The 26,845-nt window shown below is 40.2% G+C and overlaps 1 protein-coding gene across 6 annotated transcripts in view; it reads right to left on the bottom strand.

The window, feature by feature from the left end:
- Nucleotides 1–26,845, bottom strand: part of USP6NL (USP6 N-terminal like) — a 145,017-nt gene that overhangs the window by 25,007 nt on the left and 93,165 nt on the right. For all 6 annotated transcript variants that reach the window (XM_067701163.1, XM_067701144.1, XM_067701154.1 and 3 more), the window contains 2 exons: nucleotides 16,742–16,822; nucleotides 8,671–8,778 (listed from right to left, as the gene is read on the bottom strand). In XM_067701163.1, the coding sequence (XP_067557264.1) occupies nucleotides 8,671–8,778; nucleotides 16,742–16,822 (189 nt within the window). The remainder of the gene's footprint in view (nucleotides 1–8,670; nucleotides 8,779–16,741; nucleotides 16,823–26,845) is intronic.

Raw genomic sequence — 26,845 nt, forward strand, 5'->3', positions numbered from 1 at the left:
TACGACAAATGGTAAAATAATTCTCTTTAAAAAACTTTTGACTTAGGAAAGCCATTTCCATGGTTCAAAAATGAAAACAATATGAAAAGGTGCGCAATGAAAGGTTTCTCTCCATCCACACCCCCTCCTCTCCCTCCTCCCACCCCCTCCTCTCCTTCCCATCCTGCCAGTACAGTTAGACTTTCATTTTGGATGGAGAGCGTTTTGGAGTTTGTGTTCCTAAGACTCTTCACAGCTGAGCCATGCAGTTCACTATGCTCCCTTTCTTCTTTCTAGCACAATGTTTTTGTTTTCCTTGGGGCTTATCATTGCCTTGTTTCTTGATTTGCTTCATTTTCTACATATGTGTCACTAATTCAATCCAAACTCACTTTAAGTTGCATCAACCTCTCCTGGTGCTATTCTAACAGAACCGGCACCCTCCCTGCAGACCTGGCTTCCAGAGCTTTTGGACCCGCTACTCAGCGGGGGTCTCGGGGGTCTCCCTTCACCATCGGCTAGGCCTTCCTTTGCTTGGGTCCCCTCTCTCCTGCATCTCACATCTTTCTTGGCTCATTCCCTTGTTCTGGAGGAGCTTGTCCTCCAGTAGCTCCTGTGAAAGGGCGTGTGGGAGATAAATTTTGTGACACTTTGAATGTCTGATAAATCTATCTTCTTTCTTAGCTATTTGGCTATTTTAGAATTCTAAGTCAGAAAATATTTTTGCTCAAAAGGCACCGCCTTCACTGTCTTCTAGCTTCCAGTGTTGCCATTCTAATTCTTTCTTCTTTATATGAAATCTATTTTTTCCTCTCTAGAAGCTTATAGGAGCTTCTATCTTCAAGTTTTGAAACTTGCAATTTCTGTGCTTGGCTTGGATCTATTTTTAGCCACAGGTTTGGGCACTTGATGGATATTTTCAATCGTAAAAACTCATTGATTTGAGTTTTGACTTCACAATCTATTTTCTGGGAAATTTCTTCACTTGTTATTTTCAAACCCTCCTCTAGTATTTTTCATTTCTATTATCATTTTTTATATTCATAAGCTCTATTGTTCTCTAATCTTCCTTTTATAGCATCCTATACTTGTTTTATGGACACAATATCTCTTTTTATCCCTCTGAAGACACCAGCAATAGCTCTTCCGTTTTCTCCTTGCTGTATAGTCTTGTTTCTCACAAATTGCTTTCTCTACTTGTTCTTATTTTCCATGTTATCTCCTAGCTCCTCTCCTCACTCATATTTGAAAGAAGACATGAGAAAGCTGATGGAAAGCGCTATGTGCAGACGTGGGGCTTCAAGCTCTGTCTTCACTGTAGAGTGATCTGGCTGGTTTCACTGGGCTTCCCTTGAAGTCAGGAGTTTGGGGGTATTTTCTTGGGCTGGTCAGATTCCTAGAGAAGACTCTTCTGAGCTCCTGTCAGGAGGACAAGCTTCCGGATGCCGGTGTTTTGTTCTGGGAGCCGAGCGGAGGGAAAGGCGGGGCTGCCCCAAATTCAGGACATTCACTCCCTCTGTGCTTTCCTCCGCAGGTCTGTGTCCACTCCAGCCCACCGGCCTTCTGTTTCATCCTCTCCAAACAGTAACCCACATCCTGCCCCCGTCTCGTGCAGGGGTGGGGAGCAGGTGGGGGAACTCAGGGACTCTAACTACTTCCGCAACAGACTTTCAAGCACTTCTACTGTTTTTAGTTTCACTTCCACTTCCAGAGGTACCTGGAGCTGGCAATTATGAAGCCTGCTGGGGATTCTGAGACATAAATCAGGTCCTCCTCCGGTTTTCTCAGGGTTGCTAAAATTACTAAATGTTTGTCTGAATTCTGGTCTCCAAACATTGGCAAGGGTTACCTCTTCTCCCATTTTCTTATTCCTTGCAGTTTTTGTCTTTTTAAAAAACCCTCTCTGCTGTCAATTAAGCAGCATTTCAGGGGGAGAAGAAAAAAATGAGTATGTTTAACCAGGTGGGAGATTAAAATTTATATTAATTTATACTTAACCAGATTTAATTGTAATTAAACATCTATATACATGTGTTATATTGACCTATTTACCATGTACTGGAAATATATATTTCTGTTAAAACCAATTCTAGTAAATATATATAACTGTTAATTCCTGACTTACGCTAAAAGTGGAAAAAACAAGGCTTCCTGGAATATATGTTTGTATGTTAAATGTTTTGTGAGTATGTGGGTTTTGTGTCTTGAGGTAGGAACTCAGAGAAGGGCAGCTTCTGCAGCTTTTAAAAACATGAGCACTTCCACAGTGTTTTAAAACACTTCAGAGTTCTGAAGACCAAGGAAGATATTTATACTATTGTACTAGAGAACCGTACAACCACTAAAAATAGTATTGTATGCTATTTCTGATAAAAGTTGGTCCAAGAGACATTACAAAAATTTAGCTTTAAAAATAATAATCTTTACATATTTGTTCTTTAAATATCTTTAAAAAAAAAATAAGGTAGTCGGCAAGCAAAGAGGTTTCAATTATTGTTCCGCAGGCCCCCTGGTAAAAGATGAGGTATCAAAACACAGAAAGAAAATGTTTGACAAGACACGATAAAATATGCTTTAAAATAAAATTTAGCTGAAAGGGAGAAAAACACCCAAAGACATCTATAATGTCAATTACTCTAGAAAACTTCTCCTGAAGATGGCGGTGTGGGAAGACGCGGAGTTATCACCTCCCCACTAAAGCACCTGCCGGCCGCTGGTGGGGGGCTCTGACACCCGAGGAGACGGGAGGAACCCCAAAGTGAACCAGTAGGACATAGGGGGACTGAGGCGGGAGGAGAAGTGGAGGCCAGACAGGATCGGCGCCCCCGAGGCCGGGGAGATCAGGAGAGGCAGCCGGGAGGGACTCTCCAGGAAGAGCGGGAGGGGAGAGAAGCGGAGGGCGATCGCCTGGCTCAAACGGGCCGGGGAGCCTGCTGAGCTCCCAAGCCGGTATCCCCCGCTCCAAAGCCCCCTCCAGGCCGCGTGGGTGCTGGGGGTATAGGAGGGAGGCCGGGGAGATCAGGAGAGGCAGGTGGGAGGGGCCCTCCGGGAGGAGCGGGAGAGGAGCAGAGGGCGATTGCCCCACCCACTCAGGCACGGGGAGCCTGCTGGGCTCCCAGGTGAGGTCCCCTGACAGCTGAGACCAGGGGCGGGGGGCACGCCTGGGCCCCTTCTGTTCCTTGAGCCTAAGCCTCACCCCTCACAGCCTTTTCCAGCCCTGTGGGTCCTGAGCATTGGCCCCGCCCACTGCCCAAACCTCACCCTTGCTTAGGCCCCGCCCTCCACAGCCAAGGCCTTCCCAACCCCCTCTTTTATTGTTTTTTCTTTTCCCTCCTCTTTTTTTTTTTTTTTTTACTATTGTGGTACTGACGTACCTTCTGGTTGTTGATTTATCTATACTTTTATTTTTATATTCCTTCTAACATATCTGTTAGTTTCGTAGACTAATTTTATTTTTTTACTTTGTTATTGTTCTTTTTTTTGCAAGGATTCTTCAATATATACAAATCAATCAGGGTGATACCCCATATTAACAAATTAAGTAATAAAAACCATATAATCATCTCAATAGATGCAGAAAAAGCTTTTGACAAAATTCAACACCCATTTATGATAAAAACTCTCCAGAAAAAGGGCACAGAGGGAACCTACCTCAACATAATAAAGGCCATAAATGACAAACCCACAGCAAGCATCATACTCAATGGTGAAAAACTGAAAGCATTTCCACTAAGATCAGGAAAAAGACAAGGATGTCCACTCTCACCACTCTTATTCAACATAGTTTTGGAAGTCCTGGACACAGTAATCAGAGAAGAAAAAGAAATAAAAGGCATAAAAATTGGAAAAGAAGAAGTAAAACTGTTACTGTTTGCTGATGACATAATACTATACATAGAAAATCCTAAAGATGCCACCAGAAAACTACTAGAACTAATCAATGAATCTGGTAAGGTTGCAGGATACAAAATTAATGCACAGAAATCTCTGGCATCCCTACACACCAACAACGAAAAACCAGAAAGAGAAATTAAGGAAACACTCCCATTTACCACTGCAACAAAAAGAATAAAACACCTAGGAATAAACCTGCCTAAGGAGGCGAAAGACTTGTACTCAGAAAACTATAAAACACTGATGAGAGAAACCAAAGATGACAAACAGATGGAGAAATATACCATGGTCTTGGATTGGAAGAATCAATACTGTGAAAATGACTATACTACCCAAAGCAATCTACAGATTCAATGCAATCTCTATCAAACTATCAATGGCAGTCTTCACAGAATTAGAACAAAAAAGTTTACAATTCGTATGGAAACACAGAAGACCCCAAATAGACAAAGCAATCTTGAGAAAGAAAAACAGAGTTGGAGGAATCAGGCTCCCTGACTTCAAACTATACCACAAAGCTACCGTAATCAAGACAGTATGGTACTGGCACAAAAACAGAAATATGGATCAATGGTACAGGACAGAATGCCCAGAGATAAACCTACGCACATATGGGCACCTAATTTACGACAAAGGAGGCAAGAACATATAGTGGAGAAAAGACAGCCTCTTCAATAAGTGGTGCTGGGAAAACTGGATAGCTACATATAAAAGAATGAAATTAGAACACTACCTAACACCATACACAAAAATAAACTCCAAATGGATTAAAGACTTACATGTAAGACCAGACACTATAAAACTCTTAGAGGAAAACACAGGAAAAATGCTCTTTGACATAAACCACAGCAGGATCTTTTTTGACCCACCTCCTAGAGTAACGGAAATAAAAACAAAAATAAACAAATGGGACTTAATTAAACTTAAAAACTTTTACACAGAAAAGGAAACCATAAACAAGACAAAAAGACAACCTCAGAACGCGAGAAAATATTTGCAAATGCAACAACAAAGGATTAATCTCCAAAATATATAAACTGCTCATGAAGCTCAATATCAAAAAATGAACAATCCAGTTAAAAAATGGGTGGAAGACCTAAATAGACATTTCACCAAGGAAGACATACAGATAGCCAAGAGGCACATGAAAAGATGCTCAACATCACTAATTATTAGAGAAATGCAAATCAAACCTACAATGAGGTATCACTTCACACTGGTCAGAATGGCCATTATCAAAAAATCTAGAAACTATAAATGCTGGAAAGGGTGTGGTGAAAAGGAAACCCTCCTGCACTGTTCATGGGAATGTAAATTGATAATACCACTATGGAAAACAGTATGGAGGTTCCTTAAACTAAAAACAGAACTACCATATGACCCAGCAATCCCACTACTGGGCATATACCCTGAGAAAACGATAATTCAAAGAGACATGTACCACAATGTTCACTGCAGCACTATTTACAACAGCCAAGACACGGAACCAACCTAAATGTCCACTGACAGATGAATGGATAAAGAAGATGTGGCACATATATACAATGGAATATTACTCAGCCATAAAAAGAAACAAAACTGAGTTACTTGTAGTGAGGTGGATGGACCTAGAGTCTGTCATACAGAGTGAAGTAAGTCAGAAAGAGAAAATTAATACCATATGCTAATGCATATATATAGAATCTAAAGAAAAAAAAATGGTACTGATGAACCTAGTTGCAGGGCAGGAATAAAGAGGTAGACATAGAGAATGGACTTGAGGACACGGGTGGGAGGGCGAAGCTGGGACGAAGTGAGAGTAGCATCGACATATATACACTACTGAATGTAAAACAGTTGGCTGGTGGGAAGCAGCAGCACAGCACAGGAATATCGGCTCAATGCTTTGTGATGATGACCTAGAGGGATGGGATAGGGAGGATGGGAGGGAGGCTACCTAGAGGGAGGGGATATGGGGACATGTGTATGCATATGGCTGATTTGCTTGGTTGTGCAACAGAAACTAACACAGTACTGTGAAGCAATTATACTCCAATAAAGATCTATTAAAAAAAATTACTCTAGAGGACAAGAAAATTCAACATAAGACCTCATAACAGAAACAAAGCCCAGTTAAGCAGGTAAAAAATAATAGAGCAGAAAGATTATTTATGTTCTAGAATGGTTACAAGCCAATGTGCAGAATATAGGAAATCAAGCATATTTCTTATCTTAATGCAAGGAGGTGTAAGCAACTTCTAAGGTTACTCTGAGATTGGGTGGGTTAAGATCCATGAGTGTCACAATAATAAAGAATAAACATTTTACTTAAAAGAAATAGGAATGTAATGAACCTATAAACCTGAGAGCAGAAGTACAGTGGAAAGTATCTGGATGAAAAACTAGCAATTTCACTGTGGGTTTGGCCAACAAGATTACTAAGTCTTGCTAAGGCTGCAGGTGAGGTTGCTATCCACTGTCACTGGACCTCTGCCACCTGTGAGACAGAGCACTATACTCCAGAGAGACAGATAACAATGAGATACAATTAAAAGAACAGGAGAAATAGCAGATAAGAGCACTGGCTCAGGAATCAGGACAATTCCACCATTTGAGAAAAATCTTAGTATCAATAGATTAAGAAAAAGTAGTTTTATTCCCATTGAATTTCCCATTTCAGGACAGCAATTTATACTACTTTTGCAAAGAAAGAGTAAAAGAAAGTAACTGGGAAAGGAAGACTTGGTTAAATGCTAGAGGAATCTCAAGTAGTAAAAATAATGCTTATGACAGCGCTGAAAATTACAAGCTTGAAATGACTGGTGGGCAAGTCATTTCTTTTCTTGTTACTGTATACTGGATATACAGTAACTGGATAATTTTATTCTATGTAGAAAAAGCCTGAACCACAGTTCTAATATTAGCATATGTACTGGGTTGAATAGCATCCACCCCAAATTCCTGTCTACCTAGAACCTGGGCCTATGACCTGATTTGGAAATAGGGTCTTTACAAATGTAGTCAAGTTAAGAGGAGGTCATACTAGATTAGGGTCGACCCTAAATCCAATGACTCGAGTCCTTAGAAGGTGAGACAGAGACACACACAAGGAAAGGCCACTTGAGGACAGAGGGAGAGACTGGAGTGACGTAGCCTCAAGCCAAAGAACACCCGGGATGCCGGCAACTCCAGGATCTAGGAAGAGTCAAGGAAAGGTTCTTCCCTAAAGCCTTGGGATGGAGCATGGCCCTGCTGACACCCTGATCTCAGACTTCTATCCTCCGGAACTGCAGGGGAATAAATGTTTGTTGTTTTCAGCCACTCCGTTTGTGGGACTTTGTCATGGCAGCCCCAGGAAACCAAAACAGCATGGTAAGTAAAATTTTCTTCTTTATTAATTAAATAAATTATTTACTGAGCACCCACACTATGAGAGGCACACTATACTAGGGGCTGGGGTTAGATTTTAAATATTTCTCTCAGATATCATTTTTCAATACTGGTTCTAAAACTATGACATTAAAGGCAAATATCTAATCAACCATCTAAAATAATTTGAAACTCTAAAATCCTGAGACAAAACTTATATTCTGTGCAGGGTCCAAACAACTAATTTAAAAACTCTTTACATCATAAAAAACAAGTAACTGTTTAACCAATATTTATTACATCTTTTTTAAAATTTATTTATTTAATTTATTTATTTTTGGCTGCATTGGGTCTTTGTTGCTGCGCGTGGGCTTTCTCCAGTTGCGGTGAGCGGGGGCTACTCTTTGTTGCGGTGCGTGGGCTTCTCACTGCAGTGGCTTCTCTTGTTGCGGAGCACAGGCTCTAGGTGCACAGGCTTCAGTAGTTGCAGCACGCGGGCTCAGTAGTTGCGGCTCACGGGCTCTAGAGCACAGGCTCAGTAGTTGTGGTGCACGGGCTTAGTTGCTCCGTGGCACGTGGGATCTTCCCAGACCAGGCCTCGAACCTGTGTCCGCTGTATGTGCAGGCGGATTCTCAACCACTGTGCCACCAGGGAAGCCCTATTACCTTACATCTTGATGAAATTTTGCTTATTTATACATAAATATGAAAATATCAAAAGAGCATTCCAAAGCCCCTTTTATAATTGGTGTTGGGTTTAAATGACAAATAATTTGTCTTTATTTCAGTTATTCGGTCTTATTCTATTTATATACATTTTCTGAGGAACAGATTTCAAAGTTATTTTTATTATAATTTGTCTTTATTTCAAATTATAATTATATAAGTTATTCTATAAGTTATTCTATCTTAATTTATTCTATTTATATACATTTTCTGAGATTTCAAAGTTATTTTTATTTTTAATTTTTTTAAATTTACATTTCCTTTTTTATTAGTGACATTGAACACTTTTTCTAAGGCACAAAGTTATTTTTAGATATATGTTTCTTATTCCTTTCAAAGGTTAATATAAAATTTAGGTTTAGAAAGGGTATAGCTGAGATGACAAGGCGGTAAATTTAATGCCCTGACTAATATACAGAAAGCATTACTGATCACTGAGTGAAACGTTTAACTTTTTATAAATAAAAAATAAAACCTAGAATACTGTAACAATCTTAGGGGAAAGAAGAAGAAAACAGTCAATCATACACAGGCAGCCATTGGATAAACTGAATTCTGCTGTTATTTTCCCAAAAACTCTAAAAGTGACATTGTAAATCTCTTTATTATTAATACTACATTGCAAATGAGTAGCTACAACCAGGTGTTAGTCAATTTTCCTTACAAATATGCCCCAACATTGAATGATCGTTGCAAAATAACAGGCTGGCTCTCGGTACTCACACTATATAGGTCTCTGGTTTCTTCCTTCATTTTCGGGATCTCCAGGAGGAGGGCCCAGACTTCCCCTCTGAGCTGGAGTGGGATTCCTTTGTAAATTCTCCTATGAAACTTATTAAAAGAAACATAAATTGAAAGTTACAAACTGACAAAGCTTAGACTAGTCCCTTAAATCAAACTAATGAATATTTGTTAGTCTTGTCTTTTCAAAGGATTCCTCATAATTGATACAATTTAACATGGCACATTTGGATCCTCTCATCTCTACTTTTCAGATCCAAACAGGGAGGCATATACAGAGAAAGCACAGAATAAACAAGAAAATGTTAAGTATGCCCAGTACATTAGTTATTTTCATACACTGCAAAGGTGTTCCTTCAGTGGCACGAGAGCACAATCAGTGCTGTTCTTTAAGTTGTGAACATCTGACTTACACACTCCCCATTGATATAACTAACTAGATACACATTTTCTTCTTTTTCCCTCCTACATCTAAAAGGTTCCAAATAGCAAAAGGGTTCTCTTGTGTCAAAGTGCCTTCAAGGAGGGTAGAGTCTCTCTAGAACCTTCTCATAACTCAATGTGACCTACAGTCTTCATTCAAGTCCACCTGCACCCCCCAAACACACACTCTCTCCCTCTTCCCTCTCCTCTTCCCAATTCTGGAGCGTTTCTTCAGGAAAACCTCTGTCCTCTTCTTAATGACATTGATCCTATCTGACCAGACAAAAATAGTGATAAATTTCCATCAAGAAGGAGCATCATCATCTTTGAATGAAATTAGGTATAAATCATCAGCATCATTAACACTCTGGGTCCTTGAAAGTACACTGCCATCACTCTAAGAATCTTAAGACTCACCATACCTCTCCATATTCTTGTAATTATATCTTTTTTCTCAAGGCTAATTACGTACTCAAAATAACATATAAACCTATTATGCTCATTACAAAGTTGTGCATAAGGAAACTTTGAAACTTAAAAGTAGATGAAACTTAAAAGGAGATGATTAAACAAATTACGGCAGAAGCTTCAGGAGCGAGGTAAGAATAAGTACATAGTTACCTTTATGATCAAAACAATATATTGAAGTAGTACGGCCAAGAAAATAAGATGCAAGTTCTAATAATTGAGATGTTGACGAGCTATGAACTAATAAGCAGAGCTTCAACTTCTACAATTATACTAGATTTTTAAAAATGAGACCTTTAGTAACTAAATTATGATGTAGCTTTAAGAAACTGTGATTTTAAATCAGTGACACTATAGAATAACTCTTCCTGTGAAACACTGAATACTGTGAAGTTGATTCAATCAGATAATTACATACATAATCTCAGTTTTGTTCTCTTGGTATAAACACAGTAAGTCTCAAATTTGAAATTCCAGCAGACAGTGACTAGAAACACTGAAGTTTTAACTTATGCGGTAGATGTAACTGGAAGAATATGTACAGAAAGGCTTTGTATAAACTGGACTCTGCTTCTTCAACATTTCCCATGTACTAAACATTTACCACCATTAACTGCAAACAGTGTGGTTTAAAAAAAAGTGAATTTAAGATTTACTTTCCAAAGAAAGTTTATCATCTATATTCATTTCAAAATTATGATAAACTTTTTTTTTTTTTTTTTGCGGTACGCGGGCCTCTCACTGTTGTGGCCTCTCCCATTGTGGAGCACAGGCTCCGGACCCGTAGGCTCAGCGGCCATGGCTCACGGGCCCAGCCGCTCCGTGGCATGTGGGATCTCCCCAAACCGGGGCACGAACCTGTGTCCCCTGCATCGGCAGGCGGATTCTCAACCACTGCGCCACCAGGGAAGCCCCTAAACTTAACTTTTTAAAGGAATATCATCCACTAAAAGTAACTTCAAATTATCTCCTGAATTTCTAGAGTAAGGATGTTAAACTGAAAGCAATTAATATGAATAGCAGAATGTGGGAATTATTGCAAATGTGAAAAGTGAAATTTTGATAGTCAAGTAAAACATGATGGCAGGTAAACAGATAAACTTTGATGGACATGAATGTCCATTAGATGGATGTTTTTCAATGAGTAAGATAGGAACCACATGCATTTCTTATACTGTATCACTTACAAAGGTTTTGGACATTATTTACTGCTTTCATTCAATTCTGTATTCACCAACTGTACATAAATTACCGTTCATTGTTTATCCTAAAGTTAAATCTAGATTTAGAAAAACAAAACATTAAATTGCCATGATTCAATGAAGAAGAAATAATAGAAAGATTTCAGGTAGAAATAAAAAATTAATGGTCCTAGTGTTATTCCAGGGATAAAACGAAAAATGAGGCACGTCTAGAAAAGGCTCAAAAAGAAACTCTGATGCACTGTCATTATCATCATCAACAGTAACAGTTAAAACCAACTTTTACTGAGCATTTACTATGTACAGGAAACTGTTTAAAACTATTTACATATGTTGTCTCATTCAATGATATTAATAATTCTATGAGATATTATTACCCCAATTTTACAAATGCTGACAGTGAATCACAAAAAGATTCAGTAACTTGCCCAAAGACACACAGAAGATGTTACCAGTTAGTAGAAGATACTGATTTTATATTTTATAAAAAGCAAAGACCATCTTTCTAAAACCATGGTGTTATGTAGTATATCTACTGTCCTGCTTAACTGGACTTACTAAAATACATGGAATGGAAAATATTAATGAAATTGAAGAGCAGAAAGCATTACAAATAAAATTATAAAATTGTAAAATAAAATAAAATTATAATCAAAACCCAAAAGGAATATAAAAAGGGATGTATCTGGATTCAAGCTGTGAAAGGTAAAGAGATGAAACATGTATACAAAGTAAGATACAGTAGAAAAAGAATCAAATCATGAGATCTTAAAATAAGCATTTTAAATTATAGTTACTATTTTTCAAATACTTCTACTGTTACATGACAGACTGACACTGTGGTTACAGATCTTTCCTCACAAATTTTCAACTATTGTAGAAATTCTGGAAATTTTGTAAAACAAAGTAGGAATCGTATCAAAGCACAACAATTATAATAAAATCTGCTTATTCTCCAGAACAGTAGCACAGTTTTCATTTGTTGAGAATCTTTCAATTGACAAAGCAGTATCTCACACCTTCTAGGACAGCTCTGTAATGTCGGCAGGGCAGGTGCTACTCCAGTTTAAAAGGAAGGGAATCAAGGGACAAAGAAGTGGCCTGCCTAGGCCAAGAATTCTATCTTCCTGCTCCTGCTTCAGGATATTTCTGCCAAATCACACTGCCCCTTAGAGATCACAACTTTATTAAAGCAGTAGAATTTATCAGTAGAAGGGGACAGCTGGTCATCCCAACTCAAAAGTGAACAACATTCGTTCATTCACTGTAAACAGAAACTGTAATGACTTTCTGCTTTGTGGCCAATGCTTACTAGGTACTATGGATACAAACTTCAAAAAGTTCTGTGGCGTTCACAGTGTAGTGGGGAAGATAATCATAGAATCATATAATTATAAACATAATCCTTTGTAATAAGGTCACATATGTTAATTCCTATCAGAGCTGAGTATCACACCCTGAGGGGCAAGTCGTGATAGACATCACCCCCACCAGAGGTGGGCCTGGGTGGTAATGGGAGAATGGCAGGCGCCACGCTGTCTAATCTGGGGGAGTGATTTTGGGGGCAGCTGGCCCTTACGGAATAGACACGAGATTCTAAGGGGAACCAGAAACAGTTTAGGGATAAAGGTGTTGGGGGCAGGGGCAGTGAATCTGCTGTGATGGTCACTTCTTTATTGGTCCAACACCGGGGCTCTCATCCCGAGACTATACCAGAGATACTATAATGGAGGAAGGGGGGTGAGTTCTGCGGGAGAGAGTAAGGAAAGATTTCCTTTAGAGAGGATGACAACAAACTCAACATAAAGGATATGCAGGAATTTTCCAGGAAGGAGAAATGAGGATGGGGACGAGGGTAAAGATAGTGATAAATCAAACAGTAATAGCAATGTTAGTAACACCAGTTACACTAACTAACATTTTATGATTATTTATTAGGAGCTGAGATATGTTTCTAGATCAAAGTATTCCTCGTAGTATTTTTACATTCCTAAAGAGGTAGGTACAGTGCTTATCATGTCCATTTTACAGATGAGAAAATCAGGTGTAGAAAGGTTTAGTAATAAGCTCAGTCACACAACTAATACACTGTGGAAGAAGAACTGAAATTCAAGTAGTCAGATTTCATAGATCATAGTCTGAACAATCATGATATATATAGAACTTTTATATGTTGGATTTTAATATTCCAATTTGAAAAGTACTACCTTTAAAATTCTGTTACAATTTTATTTTATGGGTATGATCTCTGTTCACTTGCCAATAAAATCAAGCGGTCTATTTCAGTCACACAGATACATTTAAAAATCCATCAACTAAAAAAAAACAATTTTTTTTTTCCATCAACTGACCTAATGTTTTCAACACGTCTTTCTAACCTTACTGGTTTCAAAATAGTGATAAATGTGCAGTGCGTGCCAGCATGGCTGCGAGTGAGTAAACTTTTCAGCCCAGCAAGTTTGGCTCAGTTTGGTGGGAATATCAAAACTGCAAGTGAACTCCAGGAGGCAAAAGTTTACTCTCTGAGCTGCCTGTGCTCTTCATTGCCTTCATTTCCTTCAGTCGTCCCTGCTCCGTTGGTCCCTTCGTCTCTGTCTCCAAATAGGCCCACGTCTCCTGAGTCTGGATCTGAAAGCTTTAGAATCCACAAGGCCCTAATGCCTCTTACAACCACCTTCTATTTCCTTCCGGCCTTTTACTGACAAACACCGAAAGGGAGAGCTAGCAAACAGATGGTATCTGGACGTAGCATCTCTTGCTTGTCACTAATAATGGCCTTGAGAAATTTATTTCTAAACATCGTGCCTCCATTTTCACATCAGTACAATCAAATGTTGGCTAATATGAGTCTGTTAGTTACCTGACGAACAAAGGTCCATTCAGTTATTTAACCAGAAAAAAAAAATGTGTATCTGTAGTAGGAACTCTGCTGTGACAGAGCTTAGACACAATTAATAATGGCTAGTTAAATCAGAATGGCCTCTACTTAGCAGAGATAACTTCATCTCTTCATTTAATAGATTGTATTTTAAAAATACACTATGACTGTACATAGGGGGCAGTCACTGTGAAAACACAGGCAACCGTAATGGCAACTATTTTTCATTAAATCTTATATTCTAAAAATTCAAATATTCTTATCAGAGCTATATATTTTTATTTAAAGATATTTTTAGATACTTCTTTGTACCACTACTACATAAGTAAGGAGTCTGTTGAGAGAAAACTTATACCTCCCTTTGGAAGAGAAGAAAAATATATACCACTTTTTAACTTCAATGCAACTTAAAACTGGGTATGAACTGAGAGCAGCATTCTTTTAGAAGGTGCATTCTTTTAGAAGGTACATTCTACCTCATACCAGATTGGACCATATATATCATCAAATAACTCTAGCATTATAGCTGTGGGAAAATACTTTAAAATTATTCATGAAAGGAAGAGCTCTACTAAAATCCCTCTTACTGGGAAGTATGTTAGCCAGAGTTGCTGTGAGCCTAACAGCCCAGTAGAATGCTCATTTTTACAGAGGCTTATATACTTTCAGACATATGTATAAAGCCACACAATTCTACAAATATTTTATTGAACTGAAGCTGAGACGAAAGTGTAGGTGCAACACATCAAAACTGATCCTGTAATTAGCGCTTGAGAGACCTTTCCACAAAGATGTCAGGTGAAGTAGTTGTCAGTTTTAGGCCAGTCTGAGAAGCAGAGTGTTAAACAAGAGCACAGGGGTCATGACCAACATCCTACTCTGAACGGATTCTTCTTGAAGCACCTTAATGAAATCAGCAACCCAGAAATGAACTTACACCTGATGAAATAAAATAGTAAGAGTCTAATGGAATTTAAATAGGGATATTTAGGATGCTCAAAAAGAAGAGTGACCTTATTCCTGTGAGATACCCCATGACAAAAAGATTTCCATGGCTGAATAAGTGTCATGCAATTTAAGGTCCCTCTTGAAAATTTCTACCACGTTATAATATTAAAGATGATGAGGCGTCCTGTAGTAAAGAAACCTGCTTACCTCGGTTCAGCTTTATCCCAACTTTATTTAACCAGAGAGCCCCTTTCTCATGTAATAATAAACAACACTTACTGACTGCATATTAAGTATCAGACACTATTCTTTGTGCTTTACATGAATTAACTTATTTAATCCTCAGAACGACTCTGTGAAGGAGGTATTGTGATTACCCCCATTTTACAGACAAGTAAACTAAGGCAGAAAAAGGTTAAATACCTTCCTCCAGGTCATACTACTAGTAATGTGGCAGAGCTAGGGATTGAACCTAGGATAGTCTATTGCTTAACCATTAGGCAACAATGCTTTTGTGTAATACCCGTTAGACCCCAAGGAACTGCTGCTCCCTGGAATTCTTGTTGGTAAAGGCTGACACACAACAATTTGTATCTATGTAAAAAGGAAAAAAATATATAATGCATGGAAAAAAAGTGTGAGGAAACAGACAAAAATCCTAACAGCTCAGTGTTTTGCTGTAGGATTATGGAAGATTTCTTTTTTCCCTTTAAGTATTTTTTACTGCCCAACCTTTCAAAAAACTGATAGCAGTAGTCAATCCTATTGAATGCTTATTATATGCGAGGTGCAATGCCAAGTGCTTTATATGCATGAAATCATTAAATCTTCATCTCTTTGAAATGGGTATTGTTATCTCCACTTTATAGATGAGGAATCCGAGGCTTAGATGTCAGCTGTTCTCAAGGCATGGGCCATGAGGTCAAGACTATTTTTGTAATGATACTAAACCATTATTTGCCTCTTTCCCTATGTTGACTTTGGCACTGGGAGCACAAAAGCCATGGTGGTGAAGCCCCTGGCACCGCAACACAAACTGAGGCAGAGGAAGCACTGTGCTGGCAGTCATTGCATTCTTTCCTCACAGTTTAAAAAAGAGGTCAGTTCGCTTAGGAATGCCCTTGACGAAGCAGTAGAAACTATTAATTTCATTCAATCTCAATCCTGAATACACACACGTCTTATTAATATTCTGAGAGATGAGGTGGAACGCACACAGAGCAGAGCGTCGGCCTCAAGATAGAGCATTTATGAAATTGTATGAATCGCGATCTGAACCAACTGCTTTGGTCACGGACACCGTCATTACTTGAAAGAACGACTGACCAGCCAATCGTGGTTGTTGACACTGGGTACTTAGCAGACATTCTTCTCAAAAATAAATGAAGTAAGCCACTTTAAGGAAAATACCTGACAGTATTTTTGCCCCTGATAACACCTGCCCTTTCAAGCAAAAGTTAGAATTTTGGAAAACTTACACCACTAGGAACTTCACAGCTTCCCAATATTTAAGGAAGAATAGTAGGAATTAGTAGGAATTCCTACTGATTAGATTAGTAGGAATATTAATAGATGTATGCATTTTTACAAATTGATTCAAAACAGCACAGAGTCAATGCGGGGTAAAAAGATCTGGGGCGGGGTGCGAGGGTGGTCTGCTAGAAGCTTTAGGACAAGGAGACGCTCCTGCTTCACAGAAAGCTTTCAGAGGCCAGGCCTCTCTCCTTCTGAGCAGAGAGACAGGGGGGTACAAAGCCTGGAATGACGGCAATAATCCTGATCCCAAAGGGAAGCCAAGCTCAGCAGGAAGCCGACACTGAAGTAGGCAGAGAAGAGAGACGGAAAGAAACGAAATCACAGGCAACATAACCAAGTAGCGGAATTCAATCATCCCCGAAAGCCAGCTGGCCTCTGGACTGTCCGCCACATCCTCTCAATTCCTGCAACCCATCTGAACTGGCTATTCTGTGACAGCACAAAGACTCCTAATTTGAGGCATTCCACTCAATTAAATTACACTTAAAAATTTTTTAAGAATATGAACATAATACTCTTATAATTAAAGAGGAACTTTTACTGGGAAAATCCACATTGAATTTGTATAGTTTCATAAGGAAGTAACATTTTTAATTACCTTTTCAGTGTTCTTGTATTTTTCCCATCCTTTTAGCATTTTCAACCATTTAGTAGTTCTTTCAATTTCCAGGTGCTTTTGCTAAAAATAAAATTGAAATTCATTGTTACTGTTTGTTTCAGGCTTCTTTTACTTACAAATTACAAAAAACTGTCAAGGAAAATGCTGCTGAAAAAGGACTACTAAAAAAGTTATGCTATATTGGACAGCAAATATCCTAACTTTTTTTTTAAAGTTGTATAATTGATGACATTTGTGTCAACAGTATCCCCCCGCCGACGTTAAGACACGTAGGAGATGCTCCATTGGGACAGGTAAAGAGAAAGGGATCACTTAAATTTTCTAACATTTTAATCACTGAAAACACTGGCTGCTCTACAAATTTAAGCCAAAAGGAAATTTTAAAACAGTCTGAAATATTTTTATGAAGCATCAAAAACACAACTTCAAAATTCCATTCTCTTCTTTCACATTTTACCGATTTCTGGCATCTTAATGTTTTCGGTGACAAAGGTGGTTTTGTAAAGGAGAATTGGGTATTACTGGGGGGAGATCATCATATAACTAGCACTACGTTAGTGAAAAACTGTACAAAAATAAGTAATAGTTGCTGTCCCAAGGCAAGTTCACCGCCTGCTAAGGGTACCCGACATGGAATATGCAGTGTTGTGACCTAGAGGCAGAGACGGTGACTCAAGTTCTGTGGAGGGAGCAGTCGAACCCACCCAGGGGCGTCAGAGGAGGCGAGTATAAATGAAGGACTGGAAGAGGGTTAGGGTTTTTATCAAGTGCAACATGGGAAAGAACATTCCGAGAAGCATGGACAGATGTACTTCTTCGACAATGCGGCAGTGTAGGGGGTAAAAAAGGAACCATCCGGAGCTGAGGCTGAACACACTGGTGGGGGTCTTGGCTGTCACGCTAAATTAAGATTTGGGGCAAAGCTGGAAACGGGGAAGGTGGCAGAGAAAAGGCTTCTTCCGCACTTCTTTGGTTTCAAGGAGAAGGGCATTTTTCCTAAGTACTCGGGTGGGCTCTCCAATCTCTTATTCACTCCTATGGTGGTAGAGTAACTTACTTGATTCGTACATTTACAAAAAACTGGGTGTGCACAGCCCTCTGTCCCTTTACTTTGGGAGCCCAGCTACCCTCAGAAAATCCATGTGTACTCTGCCCTTTCAGGCAGGAAAAAAACACCCTCTTCAGCCAAGAAGTCTGGGTGACCCCTGTGCCCATGACCAGGTGAGCAAGTCCTCTCCTCTGGGGGCTCAGCCTAGGAGGCCCCTCGCTGCCGCACACCTAACCTCCTCCCCCCTGACTACTCCATCCACGAAGGCCGAGATATTCGCTGCTTCCCCACTGCCTGGAACAGAGCCCGGCAGGGTCCACTACTAATGATGACCTTTTCACGAGAACAAAACTCAACAGAATTCTTTCTTATGAGTGAGCTGAGATTCTGCTATTTTGTTAATTCTCCTCGATCCCAGCATTGTCTTTTCAGAAGGCCTAAGTGTATTAAGTGCATCTAAAAAGTAAATGAAATGGAAGACTACACAGGAAAGAAAATGGTTCTGAGGATACATTTTATGCTCAAAAATGTATGCTCGTGGGCTTCCCTGGTGGCACAGTGGTTGAGAGTCCGTCTGCCGATGCAGGGGACACGGGTTCGTGCCCTGGTCCGGGGGGATCCCACATGCCGTGGAACGGCTGGGCCCGTGGGCCGTGGCCGCTGGGCCTGCGCGTCCGGAGCCTGTGCTCCACAATGGGAGAGGCCACAGCAGTGAGAGGCCCGCATACCGCAAAAAAAAAAAAAAAAAAAAAAGTATGCTCGTTACACCCTTATGAGGTAGGTATAATCACCCCCATTTTTTTTTTTTTTTTTCTGGAACGTGGGCCTCTCACTGTTGTGGCCTCTCCTGTTGCGGAGCACAGGCTCCGGGTGCGCAGGCTCAGCGGCCATGGCTCACAGGCCCAGCTGCTCCACGGCATGTGGGATCTTCCCGGACCGGGGCACGAACCCGTGTCCCCTGCAACAGCAGGCAGACTCTCAACCACTGCGCCACCAGGGAAGCCCAATCACCCCCATTTTACAAATAAGGAAACAGAGGCACAAAGGGTCTAATCAACTTCTCCAAGTTCCCGCAACTGGTGAGTTCAAGGCCAGGCAGCGTGGCCCCAGGACCTGCGCTCTAGGCCGCCATATCCTACGCTCTTGCCTCCATCATGTCCCTGCTCTCGTCGGGGATCACAGTTCCTGGATGGAAGCAATAGTTTCTCATCGACGGTCTTCAATCCAGCCTCAAACAGGCAGATGGCATGGGCCCACCATTGATATTTTTAGATTCAAAAGAAGCATAAAATCCCAAAGAAAGTCCTGAATTTAGGAAAAGATTCTCACCAATCAGAATAATTTTATGAAATTTTATTTTTAGGCATATCCTTAAAACTCTTTAATTACTTCTTTACTCTTAAAAATTTTGATGGTTTTTTCATAACCAAAGATGATCACTTGTGAGCAAAAGATACCCTGTTATGATTCTCATTTTTCAAAAGATTAAGCATATTCTTCATTATATTATTAGTAATAAAATCTTACAGATGGTTCCAGAAATATGTTTAACTTTAAAACTCAGTGGGGCTCTGAAATCTAATTAATGTTTCTGCTAAATGTTACTTTACAGAAAGCCAAGCTGTGAAAAATTAAGATTGATCTAAGATGCCATTTGGTACTTTCTTGTTCTTCTGCACTTCCCCCCCCGCCCCCGACTTCTTCAAAGCACAATCCCTTTCTCCACCAACAGGAAAACACCAAATAATTCAAGCCCATCCAAGAGTACAATAACATACACTTTGCCAGGAAAAACCCTGCTGAGATCTAGCAGGTCTTTTGCTATCTTTCATTCTTATGACTATTAAATTGTCAATAAATCACTTTAAGAAATAGCTATTCTTTTCTTTAAAGGCACATTTTTGTATTCTAATGCTCCTCATATATATAGAGAGATTATTTTAAATGCTACACATTCTCATATGCAAGGATAAAAAAGACGTACACAATTTTCAGAACCGTTAAGTATACATTTGTTTCCCCTACAGCAAAAAAAAAAAAAAAAAAAGGAAAAAAATACACTTCGGTAAAGCTCCCAGGCTGTAGGATTTTTAAATTATACATCAGTAGTTCAATCAGGTTTAAGTGTTAACTCCATAACTCTGCCCGATCAACTACACCAGACTTGCATGCACTCATGAATCTATAATAAATGGATACAATATACTTTATCAGCAAACATGCTATAGCTTAACAACTCCAGAATTTATTCTGAGGTAAGGAGTAACTGAAAACACATGTGACAAATGTAAACTTAAATGCTCTAGAAAAATAGGCTAAGGAACATCATCTTGCCATGGACTCAGTAACACCAAAACAGACTAGAATATAACAGCAAGTTAGAATCTCACCCAGAAGTTCAGCAGATACTTCAAACTCAGCACACCCAAAACGATTTCCCTAAACATGCTGCTAATTACCCCTCCCTTTCCTACTACGAACTAAGAGCATCACCACCCACTAAGTCAATCAACCTAGAAGCTTAGGTTGTCTTCAGTCTTCCTTGTATCTTCTTTCCACACCCAACCTACACTCTGCTGGTCCCATCCACTTCCGCTTCCATCACACCCTCTGCCCTTTTTCTGTCAATCCTCATCCCTAGATGAGGGCAGTAACTCCTCACAGGTAGCCCTGGATAGCTTCAAGCCAGCCTCCACGCTGCTATGACCTTTAAAAAGTGAGTCCCAGCTTAAAATCTTTCAGTAGCTACAAATAAAGTTCAAATCTCTACACGGTTGGCCCTTCACAATATGGCCCAAACTCACCTTCTAGTTTCACTTCCTGCTACTTTTTTTTTTCCCCCCTGCTACTTTTATGATCTGGCCACCTTGAACTATTTGTCATTCCCAACACACAATGTATTTTCATGCCTCTCTGACCAGTGTTTGCTTTTCATCTGCCTGTGATGCTCTTCCTCACCATCATCTGGCAAAACCCTATGCATCCTCTCAAGACCCAGTCAAATGTCCAAAACCTTTTCCAAATTCCTCCATCCTCCAGGCAAAATAAACTATTTCTTCAGCATTTCATGGCATGGACTAAGGACTCAGGTGGCCTGAGTTCTGCCCCTTCTTATCTGTTTCATTTGGGACGAGTTACGTAATCTTTATGTATCTTAGTTTCCTTATCTATAAAATGAGGATTATTATGATTATTGTTATAGCACCTAACACCACTTGTGTTCTAGTTGGTCTAAATGCCCAAATTTATTATTATTATTATTAAAGGATGAACTCCTTTGAGTACAGGAACCATTTCATATACTCTTAATTTCATCACCTAAAACTGTGACTGGTGTATAAGAAAAGTTAAATAAACATTTTTAAACATAATTTACATCAGTAGAGACAAGCAAACAATACTATGAAGCAATTATGTAATAGTATTTTGTGGTCTTGGAAGCAGAGGGGTGGGAAGGAGAATGAATATGACTAGACCGACCAAAATCCTAAGTACTTTTGATAGCAGTTCGATCACTATAATACAGAAGTAAACATAAGTACAACAGTATCTCTAATGTAGCATAATAAAGATATGGATCATTCCATCACGTTGGCAACGCTTTTCAAAGTGCTGCTAAAATGTGAAACTACTGATGTTAGGAATCTATACAAAGCTGATATTAAATAACTCTGTTGCCTTTATACACTGACATCTTACTTCTCCCAATTTTTATTGAAATATTTCAAGCCTACAGAAAAGTGGAAGACCAATGCACCATATACTTATATATGCTTCACCAAAATCCATCAATTATTAACATTTTGCCAGATTTAATCTATTTATATTAGGGCTTTTTTTTGCAGGGGGGTGGGGGGCGCTGATCTATTAGAAAATCTCAGACGTCGTGAACACTCCAAATATTTCAAGTATGTAACACCAAAGAACAAGACACATTATCCTACATAATCACAGTAAAACTATTACACCCTTTCAAGAAATTTAAAATTGGTCCGTTACTTGGTAATAAACGGTCCATATACCAAACTCCCCACTTGTCCCAAAATCGTTCTTTAAAGCTGTTTTCCTTTAGGTGGGTTGGGGAGGGGAATTCAGAATCCAACCCTGGAACATACATTGCCTTTACTGGCACATCTCTTAAGTTCCCTTTGCTCTAGAACAGTCCCCTGGCCTTTGTTTGTCTTTCGTGATGTTGACTTTTGAAGAGTCTAGTCCACACTATCTGGCTTTGCTAACTGTTTCCCCTAGATTTTGGTGGGACTATTACACAGGTGATTTTGTGTTCTTCTTATGGCATCACATCCAGTGACAGATCATGCTGATTTGTACCATTATCAATGATACAACTTTTGATCCCTTGGTTAAGTGGTATTTACCCAATTTTCCCACTAACTAATAGAGAAATTCCTTTGTGTAACTGATAAGTAATGTGGGTGGTGCACTTTGAGACAGTACGGACATCCTGTTCCTTAACAGCTCTACTCAGTGGTCTTCTCATCCACTATAATCTCTGTCTGAGTCAATTCTGATTCTGATGGTGGTAAAATGGTATGGTGGATTTTTTTTTCCTTATGATTCTGTCTATATTATTAACTGATATTTTTCTATTAAAAAGTTTTTCCTTTCAAGTCCCTCCCCATTTTTAATATCACTAAGGTATAAAGGACTATTTTATTCAATGTGTTAAAATCCATTATTATCATCATCATTATTCTTTTTGAAGCTCAAATTGCCCCCAATTTGGCTGGACTGCCTCTTACCTGCTTGGAGATTTCCCCTCTTCAGGCAGATCCTTTAGACATGACTGATCTGGCACAATGTAATTCAGGCTCACTTTATACTTTTTTCTATCCTAGACCTAGATCATCCATTTCTTTAAAGAAACAGTGGTTCTTTTTAATGGGGAATGGTATTCCAAAACTAAGATCTGGGTACTAGACAGATCTGGGTACTAGATATGCTCATCACTGAAATTTTTTAAATCATATAGGAGACCCTAGTATAAGAAAATTCTACTCCCCTGAGAATGTCAGAACAACATATATCAAAAGGAAAATGATGCAGAGGTCTTAATCTCCATCCTATATTCCCTTTGTTATCTCTCCATTACCTCCACTGATTAGGAAATGGTACGGTGTTGTATACTCTTCCCCAGGAGCTGTTTTCAGGAAAGGACTAAACTTCCATTTGAAGTTTGCAACCTGATACCTGATCATCTTAAATTCACATCCCCTCTGAATCAGGACTGGCCCCTCCTATTGGGGTAAGGAGGGTATAACGATTAAAAATGGGACCAATATCTTCTTGGTTGAGATCATTCAACCTCTAGTGATCTGAGACTATACCTTAATCCTATACAGGACCAATTGAATAGGAAGTATTTAACAACTGCTGCATCACCCACATAGTATGAAGTTGCCTTGCATTGGGTCCAATGTTCCTCCCACTAGCAACAATGATTTATAAGATAGGTAGTAAAGGCTACCCATATACACAGTGCATGGATGGATATTAAATAGCCTTCTCTTCTAGAATAAGAAGGCTCAGAACTCTACTGAAGTTCGAGTCTTCAGATGTTTTTTTGAATATTAGGATGTGTGGCTGAGGATAAAGCTGACCCAAGGCACGCACAACTAGACCTCACCAGCAGAGGTCAGGAGAGGATAAGGAGTGTAAGAAGCAAAGAGTCGTGTTTTGATAGAATAATGATATTGAAAAGTCATGTATTTTGAGCAAGATTTCACACCTCATAAAATTAAAATATAATTTTTAAAGATCTGAAAAGGCTCCAATATTCTGTTAAGCCATGCAAAATACTGCACTGCAAAAAGGAGTAGCTGAATCCATGAAAATTCATAGCTTTACATATCCTTCCCTCCTTATTAAAAACATCAATAAGCTCAAAGAAACAATATAATCCATTATTAATAGTGTTCTCTGCAGAGTAAATATAATAAGTGTGTGTGTTTATTTGCTTCAGTGACCGTCAGGGGGAATCCAAAGCAGTCTGCAAACACCAACACCCCTCCTCTGACGAGGGACTGACTGCCTTCCACACCCTATTTTAAACAGAGAATTACCTTATGTAAAAGGAGTACACTGGCAAAGTTGGAACAAAAGCCCCGATGACCTGACTATGCACCAGTGTACAAGTCTTCCCGAACGGCAGGCAGGAAGTACACGTTGCAAGTGGATGCTTTGTGAAGACTGATGAACACTTGTACGCTTCCACAAGGCTATCCTTTCCACTGATTTTATTGCCGCATATGAATATGCAGAATTTTTTATTAGTTTCCTAGAAATGGCAGACCTTGGCCATTAGGACTAGGCAATCACTGAAGAACATATGAACTAAACTGAAACTAGAAAAATTGGGGGAAATCCTGATAAACTAAAAAGCTTCCAGCCTCAGACTGCTCTGCATGTGTCTAAAGTTCTCATTCCACTTTAAAGAAACCAACTGGGCCACACGATATGAGTGCAGTTTATAGACAAGGGGAGGACGGAGTCTCAGTCGGCAGCCTCAGAACCCCCACTCCCAGTAAAAGCCTGACAAGGGAATATAAAACTATGTCTTACGTTAAATTTTTAAGGTGTGCATATCATTTCATAGTGATTCCCTGTTATATTAAACTGTTTAGAGCAAACAATCCATTAATTATAACTTTAACTGCATTGGATAAGAGGTCTTTTACTGTACAGGCAAATCTCTTTAAAAACAAAATTAAAAACAACCTCCCTCAAGCACGCATTCTCCAACCAGGTTTTGTCTCATATTTCTTCTTTCCTTTACTGTCACATTTCTTGAATCATCTACGCTACTGGTTCCCACATGTCTGAATTTTCTGGACCAGGAATTCGTTTTGAAAGGGGAAGAGAGGTGGCATTGGAGAGAAAAGTCAACAGTGGGTTGCCAGATTTTTATTCTGCCAAATATGGATAAGGTACCTTCCAACTCTTTTCTCCCTCATTTCTCAAATAAAGCACACTGTCAACATTTGAAAGGACAAGCTCCGCCAACCTTTAAATTCACCTGTTTAATGACATAACACAGTCTTTATGTTCACCTGGTCGTTCACTCAGCCACCATTTATTAAGCACGTACTATGTGCCCTGCTCTAGGTTCTGGGGATACAAGTGAACAAAGCAGATGAAACCCCCCTCCTAGAGATTACATCCTAGTGAGGAAACAGACAAAATAAAGATATAAGTAAAATACTGAGTAAGTGAAACAGTGTGAGTACTAAAGAGAGAAACAAAGGACCGAGGGGGATAGTTGAAATGCAGGGGGGAGGGAGTTCCCAACGTAAGAGCTGAGATGCCAGGGAGGGCCTTATTCCGAAGGTGGCGTCATACAGTAAATACCTGGAGGAGATGAGGGACCATGCCCTGTAGCTCTTGGGGGTAGGAGGAGGGGCTCCCCAGGAGAGGAGGCAGCCAGGCAAAAGCCTGAAAGAGGGAACATGGCGGGCTGGTCGGGGAACACTGAGGAGGTCGGTGGGTGAGCAAGAGATGGGAGCAGGAGAGGAGAGACTCACGGAAACCAGTCACAAAGGGTTCTGAGATCATTCTAAGGACCTTCCCTTTTACTGTGGATAAGCTGGAGAGCAGGCAGGATGTTCCCATCAAGAGTGACATGCTCTCTCTTATTTTAACAGGATCATTCCGGCTCTTGTGGTGAACAGACAGCGGACACTAGCAGAAGAAAGGAGCTGGAAGCCCCAGAAGAGAGGTTCCAGCAGACCAGGCAGCAGAAGCGCGGATGCTGAGAAGTCATCAGACTGTGGACACACACTGAAGGCCGAGCTGACACATGAGGTGTGGGGATGGTCAAACACAACTCAGAAGTTTTTAGACTGAAACCTGGAAGGGTGGCGCTCCCACTGGTTGAGATGGGAAGCTTGTTCACAGATGGATTTGAAGAGAATAACAGAAACCCCAGTTTGGACATTTTTAAGACATCTGAGTGTATGGAGTAAGCCAGACACTAAGTCTAGACACTGAAATGCACACACAGTCTGGGGGCTGGCGTTTAAAGCCAAAAGACTAGATGAGATGACCGAGGAGGAGATCCAGACAGGAAAGAGAAGTTCCAGGCCTGAGCCATGGGCTCAGGATAAAGTCATGAGACGAGAAGGAACAAGTGGAGGAAATGGAGAAAGAGTAGCCAGTGAGGAAAGAAGAATATGTGGAGAGTAGGGGGTTCTGAAGGCCAAGAAGTGGGAACGTGTGAGAGTGAGGCTAAGCAACCAATCACATGCGTGGGTGGGTCACTGGGAACTGACTACTTGGTGTGACAGTGCAGAGATAAGAAATAGGAAACACGAAGCAAGCACATCGGCTGGGCAAGGCCAGAGAAGGAGGTACTGGAGGTTTGAGAGGGAATGGGAAGCTGCACTAGTTAAAATGGGAGCAGAAATTCGCTAGGAGGAAGCGGTATGATGTCCAGGCAGCATAAACATCCAGCTGAGGTTTGTGATCATGGATGTAAAGTAAAACCAGTCATCCCAGTTGAGAGTCTTTTCCCAGTAGCACTGAGCCACTCAGGTGCAGGCGCTGCAGAGGCACAAAGTTCAGCCCAGGAGAAGTGGGCAGGAGGGGGAAGGGGGCAGTCCCAGCCTGTGGCAGAGCTGAGCTGGGAAGAGAGGGGAATGAAGACATAACAGTTGTGGGATCCAGAGGGTCCACGGATTAGCCAAGTCAGGGCACTAACAGAGAGAGAATGGCCGGAACGTGGACACAAGCAAATCCCTGTGTGCCCACTTCCAAGTGGTCTGGTAGAAGTTCACCAGGGGCAGAATTGGTAGAAAGCGCCGTCACTTCCTTCTCCTGCATCCCTGGGCCGCAGGGGCCCGCCTTCTCCACCAGCACCACTGCCAGGGCACGCTGCACACACCATGCCCCTGAAAGCCACTATCACTTCCCACTACTGTCTCACCTGACCTGCCTCTAGTCACTGGATGAACAGCCAGCCGCTCAGAGCAGAAACTATGCCGTATTTGATCCTGATGTTCCAGGCTATGGCCTCGATTCTA

Source organism: Pseudorca crassidens, chromosome 1 (assembly GCF_039906515.1).
Source record: "Pseudorca crassidens isolate mPseCra1 chromosome 1, mPseCra1.hap1, whole genome shotgun sequence".
NCBI classification, from domain to species: Eukaryota; Metazoa; Chordata; class Mammalia; order Artiodactyla; family Delphinidae; genus Pseudorca; species Pseudorca crassidens.